At 37.4% G+C, this 21824-nt stretch overlaps 1 protein-coding gene across 3 annotated transcripts in view; it reads right to left on the bottom strand.

Annotated features, from left to right (window-relative positions):
• PCMTD1 (protein-L-isoaspartate (D-aspartate) O-methyltransferase domain containing 1) overlaps positions 1-21824 on the bottom strand; it is a 69332-nt gene that overhangs the window by 27737 nt on the left and 19771 nt on the right. Inside the window, exon 2 of one of the 3 annotated variants that reach the window (XM_045560409.1) lies at positions 10260-10661. The exons of the other annotated variants lie outside the window; for them this stretch is intronic. Within the exon in view, the coding sequence (XP_045416365.1) occupies positions 10260-10566 (307 nt within the window). The 5' untranslated portion in view covers positions 10567-10661. The remainder of the gene's footprint in view (positions 1-10259; positions 10662-21824) is intronic. 3 annotated transcript variants of the gene reach the window in all.

Raw genomic sequence — 21824 nt, 5'->3', positions numbered from 1 at the left:
TCTTACTATATAAAGGGGTCCCTGGGAAAATCATACATATTATGTAAAAGTACTTCACACACTATGAAATACAAGATGGTTAACAAACAAACTGTTGTTAAAAATTATGTGCTCTCTCCCCATAAATAGAAATGGTTAGTCTCCAGAAGATCATGGCCTATATAATTGTTTCTTAACCCTGACTGCATATTAGAATAAGCTGGGAATTTTTAAACTGAATTTTTAAAATAGATTAAATTTCACCACAGCATTTAAGGAGGCCAAGGCAGGAGGACTGCTTGAGGCTGAGAGTTCAAGACCACCCTGAGCAACAGAGTGAGACCCCCGTCTCTATAAAAATATTTTAAAAATTAGTCAGGCCTGTAGTACCAGCTACTCAGGAGGCTGAGGCAGGAGGATCTCTTGAGCCCAGGAATTCAAAGTGCAGTGAGCTAGATCACACCACTGCACTCCAGTCCGGGCAACAGAGACAGATCCTCTCTAAAAAAAAAAAAAAAAAAAAAGTAAAGTAATTAACTTTAGCTTGATTTAAACTGTAAATGCCTGGGTGCTACACCAGACAAGTGAAAGGGAATCAGTCAGATGTGAGCCAGGTACTGCAATTAACCCTAACATACAACTAGGGTTACCTAGCACTAGCCACACACTCCTAATTACAAAGCCCAATTTAAATGATTTTTAAAATACATTCTGGACTATTCAAATCTCTATTCTCACTGATAAAGTCATATCAAGAGTTAATATAGTTATTACTATAAATAAAAGCATTACGGCTAAAACTAAATATTCGCCACAAGGGGGAGTACATGAATAAGTTATTTGGTTTCTACGAAACTAGTATAAAGTAAATGAGAGCTAAAATATATACATAAAAAGATCTTCAAGAAATAACAATATTATTGTATTACTAATTCTAGTTTATAAAATAAGGCATCTTTGGGAAGATTTAAAAGCAACTTTAGAAGTACTCAGGACAGAAACAGATACAAAGTAGACAAGAATAGGTTTCACCCTTTCTTTCCATGAATATCCTGCAGTACAATGTATAGACATAAAATAGTCCAAAGGTAGATGAGGGAAAGGTAATAAAAGAAATTAGCAAAAGGCTAAGTAATCATTATATTAGGTAATGAAGAGAAATTGTTCTACTCTATTGCCATTTATTAAAACATATTTAAGTTCTTACAGTTTCTCCCATCTATTATACTACACTGAAAAAAGCATACTAAACACCGTGTCAAACTTATTACTGAGTATTGCCATGTTAGCTTAACCATTCTGAGCTAACAAAAGTAGCGACTTTGTTCTCTAGGTTCGGGAAAGGCCTCATGACACAAGTCCCGGAATTTACTAGAAACAAGTTCCAGTCCTTTAGGCTCCTCTTAGTCTATGGGCATATGAGTGCTACTTTCTTTTATTACACATGAATCTTAGAAATATGTTTACAGAAGATCTGAAAGTGTTAACTTAAACAGAGTGTTTAAAAAGCTAATTTATACAGCTTTAGATCTTGATCAAAATTATTTCTAATGTGATCATTTTCTCTGGAAGTCATTTTTATCAGCTCTTTCATTCCACTGCGTATTTATTTGTGAAGTACCTGAAGATACCCAAAGCCAGCATAGTGATCAATTCACATAAATACTCAATAAATATCTACTAAACTAAATGAAGAACAGCCAATAAGAGTAATACCATATTTCTATTGCTAGTTCAGAAATCACGTGCAATTTCAAGGGTAGAAGTATCCTATGTACTGTTATACAGCAGCTGGTATGGGACCTAATATAATCAATACTTCTTTAAAGAATAATAAAGTACATAAACATAGCTATGGTCTCAAATTTTAAAGGTTTACATTAAGAGTAAGGCAAATAATATATACAAAGCATATAAAATGCATATTTTTCATGTCTTGATTCTAAAATAAAATATATTGGCAAAAAAATGAGTATATGTCAAATCTATTTTATCTTAGAGAATGAGACATTTCACAGAACTAAATCTTATAAATAAGTACATTCCACTCAAAATTCATTTCTTATTAATTTTAGTTGTTTGGCCAGGCACAGTGGCTCACACCTGTAATCCCAGCATTTTAGGAGGCCAAGGCAGGAGGATGGCTTGAGGCCAGGAGTTTGAGATCAGCCTGGGCAACACAGTGAGACCTCATGTCCACTAAAAAACTTTTAAAAATTTAGCCATCTGATAGAAATCTTTTAAAATGCAATAAATATGTTCCTTTTATTCTTAAAAAATTTTTCTTCTGATTTCAAGCCAACTATCATCCCAATAAGCATCACGTGAGTATCATGCAAAAACCGAGGTGCCCTCAGAGTTCTTTTAAAGTTATTGTCAAAGTGAGGAGACAGCTAGATAAAATGGAGGACAGGAAGAGGGAGGGAAGGAAAATATTTCCAAGTATGTCTTTTGATACTTTTGGACTTTTGAGTCCTGTCATGTCACCAATTCTATAAAATAGAGTTAAAAGAGAGACTGATGCTCAAATTTCTGCCTGGAGTAACTCAGAAGAAAAAAATACCTTTCATCAAGAAGGAAACAGAAACATGGGAGAAAAAAGAGTTGGTGAACTTTTTTGTCTTGTGTGGGAGAGGGGAGGAAAGGACTAAGTTGGGGACAAGCTGCACTTTCGTAATCTTGTACACGCTGAAGAAGAAACAGCACATATTTCAGAATCCAGCTTGTGAACACAGCTTGAAAGATCAAGAGGGTCCAGAGCTCAGCAGACAGAAGATGGAGGTAATGATCTGAATCTTCCGAATACATATGTCACTTGAAGACAGAAGAAAGATCCACCCTTCACTACACGCTAAAGCCAAAGTAATTTCCAAAGAAGGACAAAGAAAGCATTTACAAATGTTACACACTGAGACTTGAAATCCAAGGAAACAGTCTTTGCAAGGGTGTGGGAGGGTGGATGGGCTGAACCTGTAGGAGCCAAACCCAGAGAGAATGTGAAGGCAGGTTCCAGACAGGACCAAAAACTCCAGCGGCCAAGCAGCTCTGCCAACTCCAGTCTACCTGGCTCTAATCTAAGACATTTAGTCCAACATCCAACCCAGCCTAGGGAAGACCACATCACAGACAATTCCACAGGTGCCAGCTCTTACACTGGGAAGCAGAGAATAACAAATTATTTTAAATATAAGGAAACATTCAGAAAGGTTTAGTAATATACAGTTGATTCTCATTTGTTGTAGTGATCTATAAAACCCAGCAAACATTGAATCAGCAAATGCTGAACCACTGCTGCTGGATGAAAGGACAGCCTTGTTAATAAACTAACAGATAAACTATCAAACAAAAAGAGGAATAAACTTGCAACACATAATTGCCCCTTTGAAGAGAAAACTCACAGCACAACTGCTCCCTTTGTTTTGTTTGATCAACCACCTGAGGCTAAACTCACTGTCTTTAAAATCAAAATTGTTTCATTTGGGTTTCGATTTCACAGCCGTGAAGAGCCCTAAGTGGACCGCAGGGATGTGAGCTCCCTGTTCCAATTGTTACCAGACGACATCCCAAAGACTCTGAGAAGCCAGCCTCACAGAGAACAGAAAAAAGAGAGAAAACCAACCAGAAACACCTGCCAGCTGCCTCCCGTTATCAGTCTACAGGAAAGAAAAAAAAAAAATTTTTTTTACCCTTTAAAAGCCTGAGCCACTTTTCCTCAGCCTCAGCTACTGGCATTTCCCCTCTACTTTCTCTCAGTGCTGTGTCCCTTTGCTCTTCTTTTCTTTCTCTGCCTTTCTCTCTTTCTTGAGAAAGTAAACTTTTTACTTCTTTATATCCTAATTTTTGTGTGAGAAATCTTTCTCATCCCACATATGAATCCATACCCTTACACTAGGGGAAATATGTACATATATACGTATCTCAGATTATAATCTTAAATCCTAAAAACTCATCCTGATAGAGTCTATTTATTTTACAAAAGAGAAAATAAACATAAGAAGTATTAGTGACTTGCCTGAGTCACCCCACAAATTGTTGCCAAAGTTGGGATTCAGTGTGGAGCTTCTTACACTGCCCTAGCCCTTCCATCTCCATCCTGTGGTCATCTCTGTATGACAACTGAGAAAAGACGGCAACACAAGCTTCACCTTGTTCCAACTCAGCTAGGAACATGCACAGTGGGAGACTCAAATTTTTCACTCCTTTGTGCAAGTCTGCAAATGACAGCAAAAGCAAGACTCAAATTTTTCACTCCTCTGTGCAAGCCCACAAATGATGGCAAAACCATTGTGAGTTTTGATTTGGAGGTTTACAAGTAAATATTAGCAAACAGGTGAATTTTCAAAGACAGAATTTGCAAATAGTAAGGACTGGCTGTATTTACTACATCAAAAACCCAAGTTAATCATGAAGGCAAACACTTAAGATGCACCAAGAACCACCTAACCTAAAGCACTTTACATCACTGGGGAAAATTTCCTCATAACTTCTAAGAACAGTGTGAGGAAATATAACCAGAAGAAATTACTATGAAAACTTTGTAAAAATACCTAAAATCTGTACAGCTTCCTAATATTTATTTTCATTATTTACTATTTATTGCCCTGCAATAATCAGCAGTAACATTACCCATAAACACAAAATCACCTGGGTACTGATTTTCAAAGGTAGCATCAATGAAGGAGACTGTTGAGAGTAATGATTTCTACTCCACAACCGGCAGGAGGGGGGTGGGGGGAAACTAAGAAAAAGAACAGTGGTGGCAACTCCATATAGTGTGCAAGGGAAGAAAAAAGATGCACAGAAGCCTAACTGGGATTAAGAAGTAAGAGTTTAAATAGTGAGGACGTTACCAATTTCATAAAATGTGATCAGCCTAAAGAAAAGGTTGTTTCAAAACAGATTTGCTCACAGAGCCCAAAATAAATCATATACCAAGAACAGACATTGTAATACCTAAAAAGAAAGAAAATTTTCTTTCAAAAAACGAGAACATAGAGGAAAAACCGAGGACTGTGTTTTATCTAACCAAGAAAAAAGGGAGGGCAGGGGCCAGGGGTACCTGACCACTCTGGATCTCCCTAATCCTCTGGCCTAAAGTAAGCCAAAAGAAGTATTTCAAAGAGCATGAGAAAACATTTGAAAATCGTATTTCTGATAAAGTCTTACATCCAAAACGTAAGGAATACTTACAACTGAATAACACCAACAACCCAACTAAAAAATGGGAAAAGATGTGAACAGACATTTCACCAAAGAAGATACACAAATGGTCAACAAGCATATGAACAGATGTACCACATCATTAGTCACTACGGAAGTACAAATTAAAACCAATGAGATACCAATTCAAATCCACTAAGACAGCTATCAAAAAACAAACAAAATAAGTGTCAGTAAGGACGTGGAGAAACTGGAACCTCAAACAACACTGGTAGAATGTAAAATGGTGCAGCCAATCTGCAAAACAGTTTGTCCATTTCTTTTTATTATTATTGTTTTTTGACAGTGTCTTACTGTGTTGCCCTGCCTGCCTTCCAGTCAAATAGCACAGGATCAATGCTGTTGCTTACAAAAAAAGACTAGCGGAGGTGGGGAGGGCAAACAGCCTCCATAAGTTCAGAAAATAAAAGCAGTTGCATGGGGCCGAAGTCTAGAAACCTGCACTGAGCAGGAAGAGAAATAGGGCCCAGGTGTGTGCACAGGTGTCGGAGCCCGATTCCTGCCGGGCACAGACTTGGTTTGGGAATCCTGGGTGATGTTCCGACGAGAGTGGCATCTGAACAGAGTCCATCCCTGTGTCTCACAGGTAATGTCAGTGTCATCAGAGCTCACTGCAACCTCAAGTGATCCTCCTGCCTCAGCCTCCAGAGTAGCTGGGACTATAGGCACACAACACCCACCTGATTAGTTTTTCTATTTTTGCAGAGATGGGGTCTCACTCTTGCTCAGGCTGGTCTTGAACTCCTGGCCTCAGGTAATCCTCCCACCTCAGCCTCCCAAACTGCTAAGATTACAAGCTTGAGCCACCGTGCCTGGCATGTCCATTTCTGAAGTTAAAACATAAATTTACCATACAGTCCAGCAATTTCACTCCTAAGAATCCATCTAAGAAAAATGAAAACGTATGTTTACACAAGATTTGTACATGAATATTCCTAGCAGCATTATTCATAACAGCCAAAAACTAGTAACACAAATGTCCATTAACTGGTGAATGGATACACAAAATGTGGTATATATCTATACAGTGGAGTATTATTCAACCATAAAAAGTTTGACAGGTACTCATAAAGTACTATTACATGCTACAACCTGGATGAGCCTTGAAAATATAGTGGTAAGTGGAAGAAGCTGGATGCAAAGGACCACATAGTGTATGATTTCATTTATATGAAATGTCTAGAAAAGGCCAATCTATAGAGACAGAAAGTAGGTAACCTGTTGCGGTTGCCAGGAGCTGGGTGGGGACCAGGATTAGATGCAATTGGGCATGAGGGATTTTTTTGGCATAATGTTAGTATTTTCAAATTAGATTGTGGTTGCATTTGTGCAACTCTGTACATTTACTAAAAATCACCTAACTGTACACTTAAATGGGTAAACTTTATGGTATGTAAATCATATTTCATTAAAGGGAGAGAGAAAGTAAAAAAGCATGAATGAGCATGCAGGGAAGGGAAAGCTTGAGTACCTGACGTCGAAGGCAATACAGGTTAGCTGAGTAAGGACCATTTAACATCCTTTTGTAAAGGAGTGTAGAGGTCAAACATGATGGCAGCATATAGCATAACTAACCAGCCTTTTTGAACAGTGCAGCAGTTGTAGGTATTTATATATTTTGTCAGTAAGTTCCCAGCTTGCCAACTGTTTCACCTTTAAGAACAAATATTCCTAAAACAAATGTTCCAAGCTAATGGCATCCATAGTGCTGGAATGATTCTAGCAGTTGCTTCAGGGTCACTTCTATTAACTAAGGAACTAGGCAAGAGACTAAGAAACTCATTAAGTGGGATGAATCTATATATTATAAGTTTTATAAGACACTTATAATTTTTTTATTATGGGTTATATAAGAAAATGGGAATGAATCCTTAAGCAAGAAGGATCAGGATTCAGAATCCCTACCTGAACCAGAGACTATCAGAATAACCTGCCTGCACGGTCCTGGTATTTAATTCAATTATGGAAAGCAGAGGTAAAGTACTAGAATTGGGGGGCCTCTTTTCTTGCACCCTATTTTTCAATAAAATTCCTTAAGAATGAAAAGACAGTACTGAGAGGACAATCAATTAAGTACTAGATTCTGGGTGAAATTCTTAGTTCTAGGAAGACACTTAAGGAAACAAGGAGAACACGAATTCTCTTCAATTTGAAATTCAAGATGTCTCAATGAGACATCTTAGGTGTTGGAGTGATCTCCATGTCTGGGGTAAAATTAAATTTGTGAATAACTGCTTCAAGTGTACTTTAATCCAAGAAAGTTTCTCAAGAAAAACCTAACTACCCCTCACTGAACAAAAGCTCTCTAATTATAGCCCATCCTCTACATATGTGTTTCTAGATGGAAGTGGGAATTTCGTTCGCAAGGGGGGCATTTTCCTTAACCGTGTTAGCAAACCACAGATGCCGGGCTCTCCTTGCCTCGGCACAGATTCCCCTGGATTACATTATCAAGTATGTCTTCAAATAGGACCCAGTGCCAAAGGTGAGCACCTGTCATCTCCATCTTGTGACTGGGAGAGAAAAATGGCTGAGAGCCATGCTATTATGTTTTAATAAACAGAAAACTTCTGTTAATAAGGTCACTGTGAAGCAGTGGCCCAAATCTGATCCACTATACTCAATTACAGGGAGCATGTAAACATCCTTCTTTGGATCTAGTTCTAAGGGATTTTTATGGATGTACCCCCTTCCTTCTACAACTTAAAACACACACAAAACACAAACCAAAAAAACAGGGCAGGGGAAAAAAAGATTAAGCTTCCTCAGAAGCTTGGTGGATTCAAGATTAGCTGTAATCATAGCTTTACAGACTGTTATTTCTGCCTTTCCTTCTTTAAAATGTTATCTTTCTCACTAAAGGAATATTTCTAATCAAAAGGAGAACAACTATATCTTGGTCTTAACTGTGCAGGATTACACAAAGATAAATCCAGGAATAGAATCCAGGAGCCATGGTCATATACACATAACTAAAGATCCATGACTCCTCCAAGCCTTATAACATGAGGAAAATAGTGCATTGTGGATCACTTACACGAGGGTCTGTTACCCCACACTGCCCTACAGTATGCATTAAAAAGACATTCAAGATACAATAAAGTTTGACATCTGCCTACAAGTGCATCTGACCACAGGAAACTAATCTCTTATAGAATGGGACAAGGCAATGAGTCTAAGAAGGTGACCTTGTTGCTGGCAAGATTGCTGATTATGACACAAACATCCCCTACCCCAAGTCTGGCTAGACTGACCTCCCTCCACAGGAGCCAGCTGGCAGGTGCTACTGAAGTGGAGGACAGAATGAACAGGTGCTCTGAGACTGGCCAGACATGGTATGAGGCCAGGATTCCAGCCTAGAGCTGCCAGAGCTGGTCAAGAAATGCATTGGTTCAAAGATGGCAATTCTCTCTTTTTTTTAAAAGAAAGTAGCTGTCCCTACTCACCCCCTCCCCTGCCTCCCACCCAGGTTCCTTTGACTTGAAGACTCTCAAACCCTAGACATTCCTTTTTCAAAGAGACTCTAGTCATAGAAGTGAAAGACATCTGAAAGTTTCAACCTACTGAGAAATTCCTGTCTCAGGATAAAGAGGAGCACCAAATTTAAACGTAAGCATTTAAATTTCTCTTTATTGATAGTGTAATTTGCTACCATTTTTGAGCACTAATTATGTATCAGGAAGTAACTCAAGTGTGGAATGAATACTCCCCTTTTTTAATAAACCAGATTGCAGGTCCCATGACTAAGAAAGTAAGGGGCTAGCTACTGTGTAGGAAAAGGGAATTTAGGACTGAAAATGGCTTAAAAGTCACATAACATGACTAAATAACTTACTGTACAAACTGGGACACTTTGGGGAATGAAAGGTCATTATTAGCACTGATGCTAGGACAACAGGGCTAACTAGGACTGTCCCAGCACACTAGGACATGGAGTCACCCTACTAGAGAACATCGTTCTCTACATAACATTCTTCAGTGATTTCCTATCACTTCAGAATTAAGTTTACACCACAGTCTCATCCCTATAACTTGAGCATAAAACTCAACTATAACATCCATCACACCAGATGAGGACTGTTGATTTTCCTATGTCTTCCCAGCCCTACCACCCCAGTCTGTTAACTCAAGGGTGAGGGTCTATGTCATGGGCCTTGATGCTCTACTTTAATGCTTGCCAAACAGTAGCACTCAGTAAGTACGGCGGCTGGACTCAATGGCTTAGTGAACTTCATGGTTGTTCATCCTCCATCCAACACAATGTCATACAGCAGATTTCTCTCCACCCATGCTTTTTCCACCCATATTCCGTATTTTCCAGTTGTCACTTCATAGCTATGTGACTTTAGGCAAGTTATTTAAGCTCCCTATGCCTTAGTTTACTCACCTATATAATGTGGTTAAGAACAGTATGTACATCAAAGAATTATTAGCAACACGGAACAATATTTAGCCCTCAGAGTAAACACCCAGGAAGGCAGAAATCTTTGTCCCTTTGGTAACTGCAGTATGCTCACACCAGGAACAAACAATGCCTGGCAGGGCAGTCACTAAGTATGTTCAAAGTTTAACGAACATATACTTCTCTCTTCTGTTTTTCTCCAATCCCTCACTTTGCCTCACCAGTGCCTCATCCTCTATATTCCACACACTCCTGTCAAAAACCTGGCACAATTCTCTTACCATTTAAAATGGGACACGGATAACTATCAAACTTTATCTGCCAGCAGACATAATACTTTACCTAAATAGACTAAATAATACCTCACAGTTTCCTGCCTACCACTTGCTCAATTTTAAGGACAGATAGTGACTGATGGTTGGGGAACAGTTCCAAGAGCTACGATAAGTCTCGGACTGCACATGGGAGTTAACCATCAGGGTCAAGGCTGGGAAGAAAAGATTACTACTATTTTGTGTTTTCACATTTAAGAAGGAAGGATAACTACTAGGAGTATATACATTCAAACACACTGTATACAAAGTTACAAACCCTGTAAGTCACAAACAATAATACAAACTCAGCTTTTTAAAATAGAATTTTACAAAAATAAAATTACCTAAAATTAAGCCCACCATTGTACTTAAATATCCGGTTCCACTTCCCAGGTTAAGAAAAGACAATCCTGGCTGAAGTTTCAATGCTTCCATAACTTCAGAATAAATGCAAGGTGCTGACAAGTGGATGTTTCCATGCTTCCAGGCTAAGTCTTTGTATGCATTGTCTCTGTAGCCTTCCAGATAGTAATCTCCACGATCAATAGCTCTGAAGGCTTGCTCCACTCTTTCAGTGCGGATATACTGAGCTTCTTTTAAGTTATCAATTAAGTCATCATTATCTTCCCCAGCACTCACAGCTCCTCCCATGATAGTATTCAAATCAAATCATAAATTTTAAAATGTAATAAAATTAGTAGAAATAGCTTCCAATATTGCACTTGATTTCCAAAAATAAATTAATCCTGGAAGGGAAGAATAAAAACAGGTTTAAATTAATGCTCAAAAGGAAAATAATTCCAGTTTGTTAAATAGATGTCATTATAATTAAGTACCATTTCTCAAGGACATATTCTGCTCCAGGCATAGGGTTAAACTCCTTAAGTATATTATCTTATTTAATTCTTATAACAACCAAAAAAGGTAGCTAGAGTATGACTGCTCTGTACACATGGGAAAACTGGTACACAGAGAAATCACCTAGTACTGTGAGGCCCATTATGGTGGCCACTGGTCACACGTGGCTACCTAGATCTAAATTAATTAAAATCCAGTTAGTCGACCTAGCCACATTTCAAATGCTTAATAGCTACTAGTGTGGCTCGTGGCTGCCATACTGGACAGTGCTGCTCTGGAAAGTGGCACTGCTGGGACTTAGTCCCAGGTCTTTCAGATTTAAAGACCATGCTCTTAATCACTAAACCACACCTTATAGTAATGCTAGTTTAATAAGCAATTAGTTGACTGATTTAAAATTCCTGAACTTAAAAATTGCTAACATTTCTAAATGCACTACATAAATTTAAGACATTAACACAATTATATTATCCAAACACTGAATAAAAAATGCAAAAAGAAAAAACCCAGACCTACATGTTTAATACACATACATTAAGACTGTTGTTTGGTAAACCTTGTCGTGATAAATAATGAGACCACAAATTTTATTAACAACTTTTAATAGTTTAAGTACTAGAACATGTTTTATATACACACACACCCCTCCACATACAATGAACTTCTTTAACAGATTAAGCTCAGCATCTTTGTAAGTGCAACTTGATAAACTAAAGAATTTCAACACATAATACTGAATACACAATTTAAGCTTTATTCAACTATAGTTAAGTAAACGTGTCAATTTCTGAATTAATACATCAGGAGAGGAAGAAAGTGAGAAATGAAATACCCATGGCCAAAAACAAGAGTTATGACAACTAACTCTGACAAGGCTGTACCCTCAATATGACTATGCAGAAGAAAAGCCATCAGGGCCTGGAGCATCCTCAGACCCTGGGCATTGAGCTCACCAGAGCCTGTCACATTGTCTTTTGTCTGTGCCCTCTTTGTCCTTTTCCTATGCTCTCCTTAAGAACTATCTCAATAAATACTGTTAACACATATTACAATCATGTTTTATTAAAACACACTTATACAGAATTGGCTGGTTCTGCCCCTCTCCAGCCCCCAAAAAGAAATAATTTTAAAAGTACAAGGCTTACAGCACCCTTCTCCTCAATGAGAGGAGCATGTAGTGCAATGGGAGATGTCAATCCACTATTCCTTAGGTCTTAATTTTGGCATCTTTCTATAGCTCAAGCAACTCGATTTGCTAAGTTCAGTTCTAGCATTTCAAGTTTGCTGTTCTTGTTGTTGTTTTAATAACACGGCCTCTAAGCACAAATCAACTTTTTCACCTGGTACTCAAAGAATGATTCTCTCCCTATAGCGAAAGACAAAATGGCTACACCAGACTGGGAGATAGTCTATGCCAGTATCCAATGACCTGGTAAGGATTTCGTAAGAGTAATTTTGACTACAGACAGATGTTTAACACATTGCCACAATTTACTAGTTTGAAAAATTAATCCCCTTGTGTTGGTTCTTGGGCTTAATAAGGACCTGACCTTCTTAGGTCCTTATGAACTCCATTCTATTCAAAATTATTATAGCAAAACAATCAATCAAACATCATCTTTATTACTTAGCTCACATTTCTGGTGAGAAAAAGGCAAGAGGAAGAATCAACTAAGCAAAAACTACCACCGTTTACTGATACTGTACTAAGTGTGTTACTTGTATATTGTCTCATTAAAAATTACACTAAGCCTATGAAAAAGGCATTGTTATGACCAATTTCAAGTGAGAAACCATCTGTTAGGGGTAGAGTAGTATAATGCACAGGAGTCTAGAGGAATGCAAAGAGGAAACTGGATCCAGGGACCAAGGACAGCTTCCCGAAAGGCACACACAATGCAAACAGTTAAAGGAGTGGGGAACTGTAAGCTGAGGAAACAGCTGATCCTGAATCAAGAGAATAGATGGTAACTTTGAGAAACTACCTATAGCTGGGCACTTGTTAGCATCATAATGGCCTTTACCTTGTAGGCCCAGTGATTTTTTTTTTTTTAGCCTGGACCCTTTTAAGAATCTCACCAAATTTATGGACCTTCTTCCCTATTAAAAACTGAAGGAATCAGCCTTCTGAAGTTTCAGAAGGCTCCTTAACTCCTAGAGACACAGGAGTCCATTCTAATTTAAGGACATCTACTATAGGCAACAGAGAGGCCATCAGAAATTTTAACGAGAGCAGGACAATTCCAATTCCATCTTAGAGAGTGCATCCTGTGTGGTATAATCTGTGTACAGAAAGACCTGTTTTCAGATCTACCGCAATGGACCTGAGACCAGGTTTTTTTAAACACACTATTGGTACGATACTGTACACAGCATTCAGGATTTTCAATTAATAAATCTTAAGGATTTCCTCCTGCCATGAAATATTCTTCCAAAATCCAAAGAAATGATATTCTACTGCTGTACAGACCAGGATGTGATCAATCCCCTGTCAGACAAGAGGATTTTGAATTGACTGTAACCAAGGCACACTTGAGGAGCTTGTAAATTAAAATCTGTAGTGAATATTCTGGTAATTCAATAATAATCCTCTCACTTGAAATATACATAATTTTTATGAGAGTAAAGCAACCAATATTAAAAAGCCAGCATAGCAGTGGGTCATGAAAGTGTTTGCTATTTGCTAATTCTGAGATAATCTCATCATAATCACAGAAAAGTACCAAAAACAAGTCAAGAGATCAAGGTCCAGCCTTGGTTCCACAGATAACTTTGCTGTATGGATCTAGGTAAATCTCTTTATTTCCTCATCTGTGAAATGAAAGGCTATATTCTACAACTTCTAAGGTCCCCAGAGCTCTACGCTATTTTCAGCATCGGCCAAACCTATATTTGAATACACTGAAAGTTTTAGTTATCTAGGAATGGCTGTCCATGCCCTCGGCATTTCTGTTACTTTGGTCACCATTTTTACTGCCCCATTCCTGTCACTTTTTTCTCCACGGAGAAGAGACAACTTTAGGCATGTTCAAGTCCTGCATTATACAATAATGCAAAGTAACGAATCTAAGAGAAGGCAGAAAAGGAGAAGACAGAAAAAGAGAAAGTATCAGAATAGAATAAGGGACAGAATAGCTTAAGTAGTCCTGTTTGTTTGAGAAGGAAGTCATATTTATTCATAAAACACACTTTTTCTCCTTGGCAATTTCTGTCTAATGTGTGTTGGAGTGCGGGGTAGAAGATAGACGACATATTCACATATACATATCTGAAATGATCTGCAAAGTGTTCCAAACATTTCTTGCTCTTCTTCCAAAATGTAGAGTTGTGGCTTAAATCTATTTGTTTTAGGAAAGAACTGAAGATCCCATTCAGTATTATGGTGTCTTTTAGGCAACTTAGTGGAGGATTAAGTGCTGACAAGTCAAAGGAGGTGAGAAGCAGACAGAGGGCGGGCAGAGGTTGCAGAGCGGAGGGAGAACAGAATGCATGCTGGCTCCTCCTGACACCCAGGGGGAAGCAGCCAATTGCTCCTTGCTGCTCCTTTCTCCGTGAAAGTGAGCACAAACATTACCCAGCTCTGGAGGGAAGCTCATTCACCAGTGATCCAAAGGAGAACACACTGTTTGAGGGATAAATAATGCTCCTTACATCCTCAAAGCTCTCATCATGGGAGTCATGGACCAAGACTGCTTTGAGTGTAGAGGAACTACACAGGGGAAAACTTTTTCTCAACAACTAGACTGATAAATAGATTCAATGAAACAATTATTGTAAACTCAAATAAAATCTTAAGCCCCCCAGCTGACTGAATGGACCCCCTCTTGGCCAAGGGGACTCCAGAAATACCCTAAAGCTGAGTTGCTGCCCACGAGGAGAGGGGTCAGAAATGCCTCATCATATTCCCTCCCCTTCTTGGTTTATAACTCATTAACAGGCCTAAGGCTATACAACACAAAGCTTAAACTATACCTACAGGTCATCAATTTACTTAATAGATCACTTGAGTCTGGGTATATGTCCAGTGGCTTGTCTCTGGTTAACAGACTTCCTTACCTTAAAACACTCTAAGACCTTCAAACAAACTTTCATTTCTTTCACCAATCACAAATCAAAGAATCTTTTCTACCTATAACCTATAATCCCCTTCTTCAAGATGTCCTGACTTTTCAGGCCAAACCAATATATGTCTTCCATGTACTGACTTATGACTTTACCTGTAATATCTGTCTCCCTGAAATGTATAAAACCAAACTGTAACCCAGCCAGAGAGAGACCACTTGCTCAAGGTTTCTTGGGCATGGCTCTCCAGGCCATGGTCATACATATTCGACTCAGAATAAACCTCTTTAAATTATTTCACAGATTTTGAGTTCTTTTCCATTGCCATTATGAAAGAAAGAATGAATTAAGCTAAGGTTCACTACTCGCCAAAAGCTGCCAAGAACATCTATTATTAGGTCATTAAGTCTGAAATGTCTGATATCCTTAAGTACTAAGTTTGACAATTGGTATCTCTGACATTTCACTTTGACACTCCTTTTTATCCCCCCATTGTGAAGGTACATCTTCAGTTTTTCAAAAGCACATTTTGGCTTGTGATTATCTTTCACATTTTTTTAAGAGCAATTTTTGTGAAACTATGGATAAGTCAAAAATTCGTGTCATTTTTGAACATGAGTTCCATCGTGGAACCAATGCTGTACAGATAACTCGAAAAGTCACTGAAGTGTTTGGGAAGGATGTGGCTAATGAACACCCAGAGTACTTCAATGGTTTGAGAAGTTCCATTCTGGTGATTTTAATCTTGAAAATGAGCCATGTGGGTGACCTGAGACCAAGGTGGATAATGACGAGCTGAAAGCTGTAGTAGAAGCAAATCCATCTCAACCTACACGTGCAATAGCAGCAAAATTTGATGTTACTATTCCAACAATATTAGACCATTTGAAACAAATGGGCAAGGTAAAGAAGCTGGATAGATGGGTTCTGCATGAATTAAATGAACATCAGAAGAGAAATCGTCTCGAAGCTTGCCTTTCTTTGCTGTCATGACATAAAGGTGAACCATTTCTATACTGTATGGTGATGTGTGATGAAAAACAGATTCTTTTTGACAACTGCAAGCACTCAGCACAATGGCTGGATAAAGATCAAGTGCCAAAACACAGTCCAAAGCCGAATATTCATAAAAAAAAAGTTAATGGTGTCTGTTTGGTGGTCCAGCGCTGGTATTATCCACTACAGCTTCATGAAACCTGGTCAATCCATTGCTGTGGATGTCTACTGCAACCAATTGGATGAAATCATGAGAATGCTTGAGATTAAGCAGCTGAGACTGGAATAGAGACAGGCTAATCCTCTTGCAAGACCACGTCGCAAAAAAACAATGCTGCTCAAACTATAGAGGCTGGACTTAGAAACTCTGTCAACCCACCATATTCACCAGACCTTACACCAACTGACTACCACTTCTTCCAGGCTTTAGACCACTTCTGGCAAGAAAAAATATTCAGGCTTGGCGCGGTGGCTCACGCCTGTAATCCTAGCACTCTGGGAGGCCGAAGCGGGTGGATCGCTCGAGGTCAGGAGTTCAAGACCAGCCTGAGCAAGAGTGAGACCCCATCTCTACTAAAAAATAGAAAGAAATTATCTGGCCAACTAAAAATATATATAGAAAAAAAATTAGCTGGACATGGTGGCGCATGCCTGTAGTCCTAGCTACTCGGGAGGCTGAGGCAGTAGGATCACTTAAGCCCAGGAGTTTGAGGTTGCTGTGAGCTAGGCTGATGCCATGGCACTCACTCTAGCCCGGGCAACAGAGTGAGACTCTGTCTCAAAAAAAAAAAAAAAAAAAAAGAAAGAAAAAGAAAAAATATTCAATTCTCAACAAGCTGTGTCAAAATACCTTCACAATTTCATCGCCACCGGCTCTCCTGGCTTCTTTACTGCTGACATAAACAAACTACCGGTAAGATGGCAAAACTGTGTCTGTAGTTTAGGGGCATACTTTGATTAATTGTACTGCTTCTTTTTTGAGATATAATAAGCTAAACTTTTAATTTGAAATCAGACATGTCATATTTAACGACCTAATACTTAACTCTACACATTTAATGATGAATAAAAATCTTTTTTTTTTTTTGACTACTGATGACATACAGGAGCAATTTCATATGCACCTACTATCATAGATACCTAGCACTGGGCTCTAATTCTTCACCATACCACTATGAAAAGGCACTAACCTCATTTTACTGATGGGGAGACCAAAATTCAGAGAGACCACATGAAGAGTTCTCACAGCTCTTGAATAGCTGAATCACAATTCAAATCCAGTGTGTCAAGCTATGAAACTCTCCTAACAGAACAATTTGCTCAGAGGCTCCTCATCTATAATTCTAAAGTAAACTTTTCATAAACCTTTAGCTGAAAAGATATTCAATTCAGATCTTTCCATCTCTTTCATCCTCCCATTTCCTCTTTTTCCTCCCTTTTAGGTACTCTCAGCTCCAAAGGAAGAAGGCAGCAGCTGGAGGGAGAGGAGGAAGCATCTGCTGTCATTTAGTGGCCACACAGCCTCAGGCAAATTATTTAATCTGTGATCTTCGGTTTCCTTATCTATAAAATGGAAATAATAATTACAACATAAATTTGTGAAGATTAAACAGTACACTGCATATAATGCTCCTAACATACAGATGTTCAATACCAACTTTCCTTCATTTCTGTGACAAAAAGGGTACATCTAAACTTTCATTTTTAAGCACAAAAGACTAAAAAGGGAAAACAAAGCACCAGTTCTCAAATCCTGTGAAGTCATCACTTAATGACCTCCTTAAGAAAGAACTAAAGAGTGGAAATGTAAATTCTGAAGTTAGAGGTATCAAGAAGAAAAACCAAGGAACAGTATCTACAGAAGTGTGCAGAAGAATATACACATTCACACATAAAATGACTGAAAGAGAAAAATTAATGTGAAAAAAGAACACAGTGCCTTCTGCCATGCTCTGGACCATAAACTGGGCTGATGAGCCTAAATCAAGAATAGCTGTCCTTCTGTGCTCACTGGGAGTCTCAGAAGGAAGAGATACTACTTACATGGGCTCAGGCAACAGTCAGATACTGAACCTCCTTGGTTTAAGTTCCACCTCACTAGCTAACTTCTGTCCTTGCTAATTCTTTTTTGCTTCTAATGAAGGACTTGTTATACAATTTAGCAAAACTTAACTGTCTTGTATAGTTTTGGTTCTATATATCTTTTCTGTCCAGACTGTAAAGTCACTGAAGATAAAAATAATGTCTTATATTTAATATATTTATCACAGTTGTATGGTCTTAGCAAGCATTTAAGATACAATTGTTGACTGAGCATAAAATAGTGTAAGTTCTAGCTTTCTACTTTGGGAAGTCCTTTCAAGTTTGAATGTATCCAGTGGCTAACAGCAAAGTGAAAGCATATTTTTTCTTCTATGTTCCCTTGAACTCTGGAAGCATCTCATCAGACAACTGATAAGCCACTCTCTCAAAATAATTCAAAACTATCTCCCTTCCTAATCTCTCTGATTCAATACTACAAATAAAGAAAAGAAAGTACTCTTGGAAGTATCCATGTTATACATTTTGATATGTGGCAGGTTTCAAGATGCTACATTTATAGATGCAGTTTCTATCTTCCCCTACACATAATTTTAATTTTCCTATTCTCCTTGGCTTGAGAACACTGTGAACTCAAAAATGGAGAAACAGGAGACAGGAGTTCTATAACAGTTTAGAGTACAGGATATGAAGTGATACAAGAATATAAAACTTTAATTAAAAGATATGACCCAGTTCAAGCTGAAATTTTATTATTTTGAAAGTTACAGGATTGAGTATCTCCAAAAAGTCTCTCCTTCTCTTTTACTCAAAGATCTGAATATACTATGACCTCTTCAAATCTATATTACTACATGTGTCTCCCAAAACACAACCCTAACTGCAAATTAGAAACAACCTCTACATGCAAAATTCCATATATCTTTGAGTCAACAAAAGCAGTCCACAGAGAATAACTGCCTCAGATTTTAGAATTACTGCTTAACAAATCTATACATTTTTCAAGAAACAGAAGTACCATACTAATCACCCTTAACACTTTGAAATAAAAATATCCTTATGGGAGCTGTAGCCTACAAAAGTCTTTAAAACAAAACAGTTGTTCATCTCCTCTAACTCAGGAAAGTCTAAACCAAAATATGTTCATTAAGTGACAATGTTCTTAGGACATACTGAGATCAATAGGGAAGCATGAGAGAAAATGAGATCAATAGGGAAGCATGAGAGAAAAGCATACACTGTCTCAGCTCCTCCTGGGTGAGGCTATCAAAGTGGCGCTTATTTTATTTGAAAAGTTACAAATTCACAAACAATCATTCAAATATAGAATATTCCAAAGCAAAAATGCACAATTGGGAGCTACTCATCAGTTCAGACGATCTATATCTGTTCCCTTCCACTGGTCATAAAATAAACCAAAACATGACCTGGCACCAAAAGCATTCTTTCCACACAGTAACATACTGTCAAATGCAAAGGCTCGCCTTGCCATACTACATGATTTTAAGTCATTATTTTTTCTGGCTTTGTTTTTTTCACCTGTAAAATAAGGTCATTAAGTCAAATTATCTCGATGACTCCTTGAAGAACTTTCAAAAAGTCTAACCCTATTACACAAAAAAATATCAAAAGCTTCTGGCCTTATGAAATGGCATGTATCCAAAGTCCAAGATACTCATTTTATCTATGAACAGACACTAGTAAAAAGTATATAAAACAAAATACCTAGTTAAGTGATATACTTAAGTTTCCAAAGCACTTCAACACCACCTCATAATTTCATAAGTACTATAAGAACAGAGGCAAGGTAAGCGGTATTACCTGTACCATGCAAATGGAGAAAATGGACTGAGAAAAAGTGAATTACTGGTCCTAGATTTCCCATATAATATAGAGATATTTCAATCTTATTCATGGATCTTATGTCATAAACTACTAATATTCACATTATCAGAAATAAGAAACCACAACTAGAAATGTAAGGCTGAGAAATACATATTTTAAAAAACAATACTATAGTTTCATTTCATTTATTGGAGCAAAAATTTTACAAAAATTTTTTTTGCCCCACCCCTGTAAAAATTATTATTTTAATTTTTGCTATCTTTATTTTTGCTAATGACACAAAGTTTAAGCAGTTCTTAGAAATGAACTGTTAATCATCAGATAATAATAATAATACTATAGGCTCTAAAGTAAATGCTAGGAGGGTCACCTTGATTTTAAATGATTAACTTATCATCACTGGCTCCTTGAGCCAATAAAACTCATCTGGAGAACACCATCCAAACTCAGCAACCAAAATGCTTGTGAAAGCTTTTTAAATTACAGCTCAGTACTTCTTCCTGGCTGCATTTAACAACTTCTTCACCACTATTCAGTAAGTTGAGTAAGACACAGGCACCCTATGGAAAGAATTTCAGAGAATGGCTGCAGTTCCCAGAGACAGTATTTGTTCAAGGAAATTAGTCTCTCAAATGGTTAGTGTATTTTGAGAAAAATGTTTAAAAATTACTTCCGATCTGGTTGAAATGAATTCATAGAACTAAAGACCTTTAATAACATAAGAAATCATTTCATACTAATTGCTCTTCAAACTATATTAATAGTAGCCAAACTGGGAGTAAAATTACCTTTATTAATAATGTACTTTTAAAAAACTTAGTATTTTAAGCTCAACAAACGTTCTCAAGTGCTCTTTAAAATGCTCTCAACAAAAAGTTACCCAAAACAGTATGTAGTAACTTATATTTGGATATTTAACACATTAACTGCCATGTGAGTTGTATTTAACTCATGCTAGCTTTGAGCCCAGGGCCTCGTGAAGCATATGCAACTCATGTCTCTTCACTTTGGGAGCCGCAAGAACTATTTTTCAAGTTGCACATAACTCACACACAGAAAACGATAAAAAATAACAAATTTTTCATTGAATTAGAAAGGATTTTTTTGCTTCCATAGTTTTTATTCTATTTTTCTAATAAAACACCATGGCCCCAAGGAAGAATGTTTTTTTCCACTGTGGCAGTCAAGGTGTTAAATTTTTAAGTGTTTTGCACAAAAAGATTTCATTTGATGATTTCCTCATTCAAAGAACAAAAACTGATCATCTATTTATGCCTCAGAAACTATGATAAGTATGATAAGAATCATGAGGATTCAGAGACCATACTCCAGGAGCTAACCTCAATTTAAAGAGCTTTCTTAGGAGGTGAGAACTATAATTCAATTTATTAAGTATATTTAGAATGCATCCTTATTTAGCTTATGGTGGTAAGTCACAACACTCAGCAAATGTAAAATTTCTATAAGTCAAAACTCAGTAGGATTTATATCAGCAGGAATGTAACTTAATTTACTTTACTCAGTTGGTATTCCTTATAGGGATCATTTGTAGAATGAATATTAATATACCAAATTATAACTTCATATCAAGTTGTATGTTCATTATGAGTCATATTCTAACAAAAAGTGCTCTTTCCAACATAAATAAAAATTGCATTTAAATAAAGGGTCATATAATACAGTGTGGGTTCTAGGTTGGAACCCTAATTCTACAGCTTCCTACCTATGTGAACTCAGGAAACATAATCCACATCTCTGGGCCTCAACTGCTACCTGGTAAAAATAGTATTAATAAAAATTACTTCACAGAGTTAGTGTGAGAATTATATAATACAAATAAACTGCCTCTAACAGTCCCTGACACCTACCAATGCTCAAAAGATGTTTCTATTTTTTAATGCAGAAACTACTTAATCCTCCCATAAAAATACATATTGCCATTTCAAGCAACATTAGTCAGATAGATAAAATTGGGAGATTTTTTATACATACATTAAATATACATAAAATACCTTAGAGGTGCCAATTTTCACCAAGATCTCAGTAGTTCCATTGGTGTCTCTGAGGGAAATCAAAGCATTCAACGATTAAAGACTAGACTATACCCT

This window comes from Lemur catta, chromosome 9 (genome assembly GCF_020740605.2).
Source record: "Lemur catta isolate mLemCat1 chromosome 9, mLemCat1.pri, whole genome shotgun sequence".
In the NCBI taxonomy this organism is placed as follows: Eukaryota; Metazoa; Chordata; class Mammalia; order Primates; family Lemuridae; genus Lemur; species Lemur catta.
Note: the sequence above shows the minus strand (reverse complement) of the source record. Positions and strands in the feature narration are given on the sequence as shown.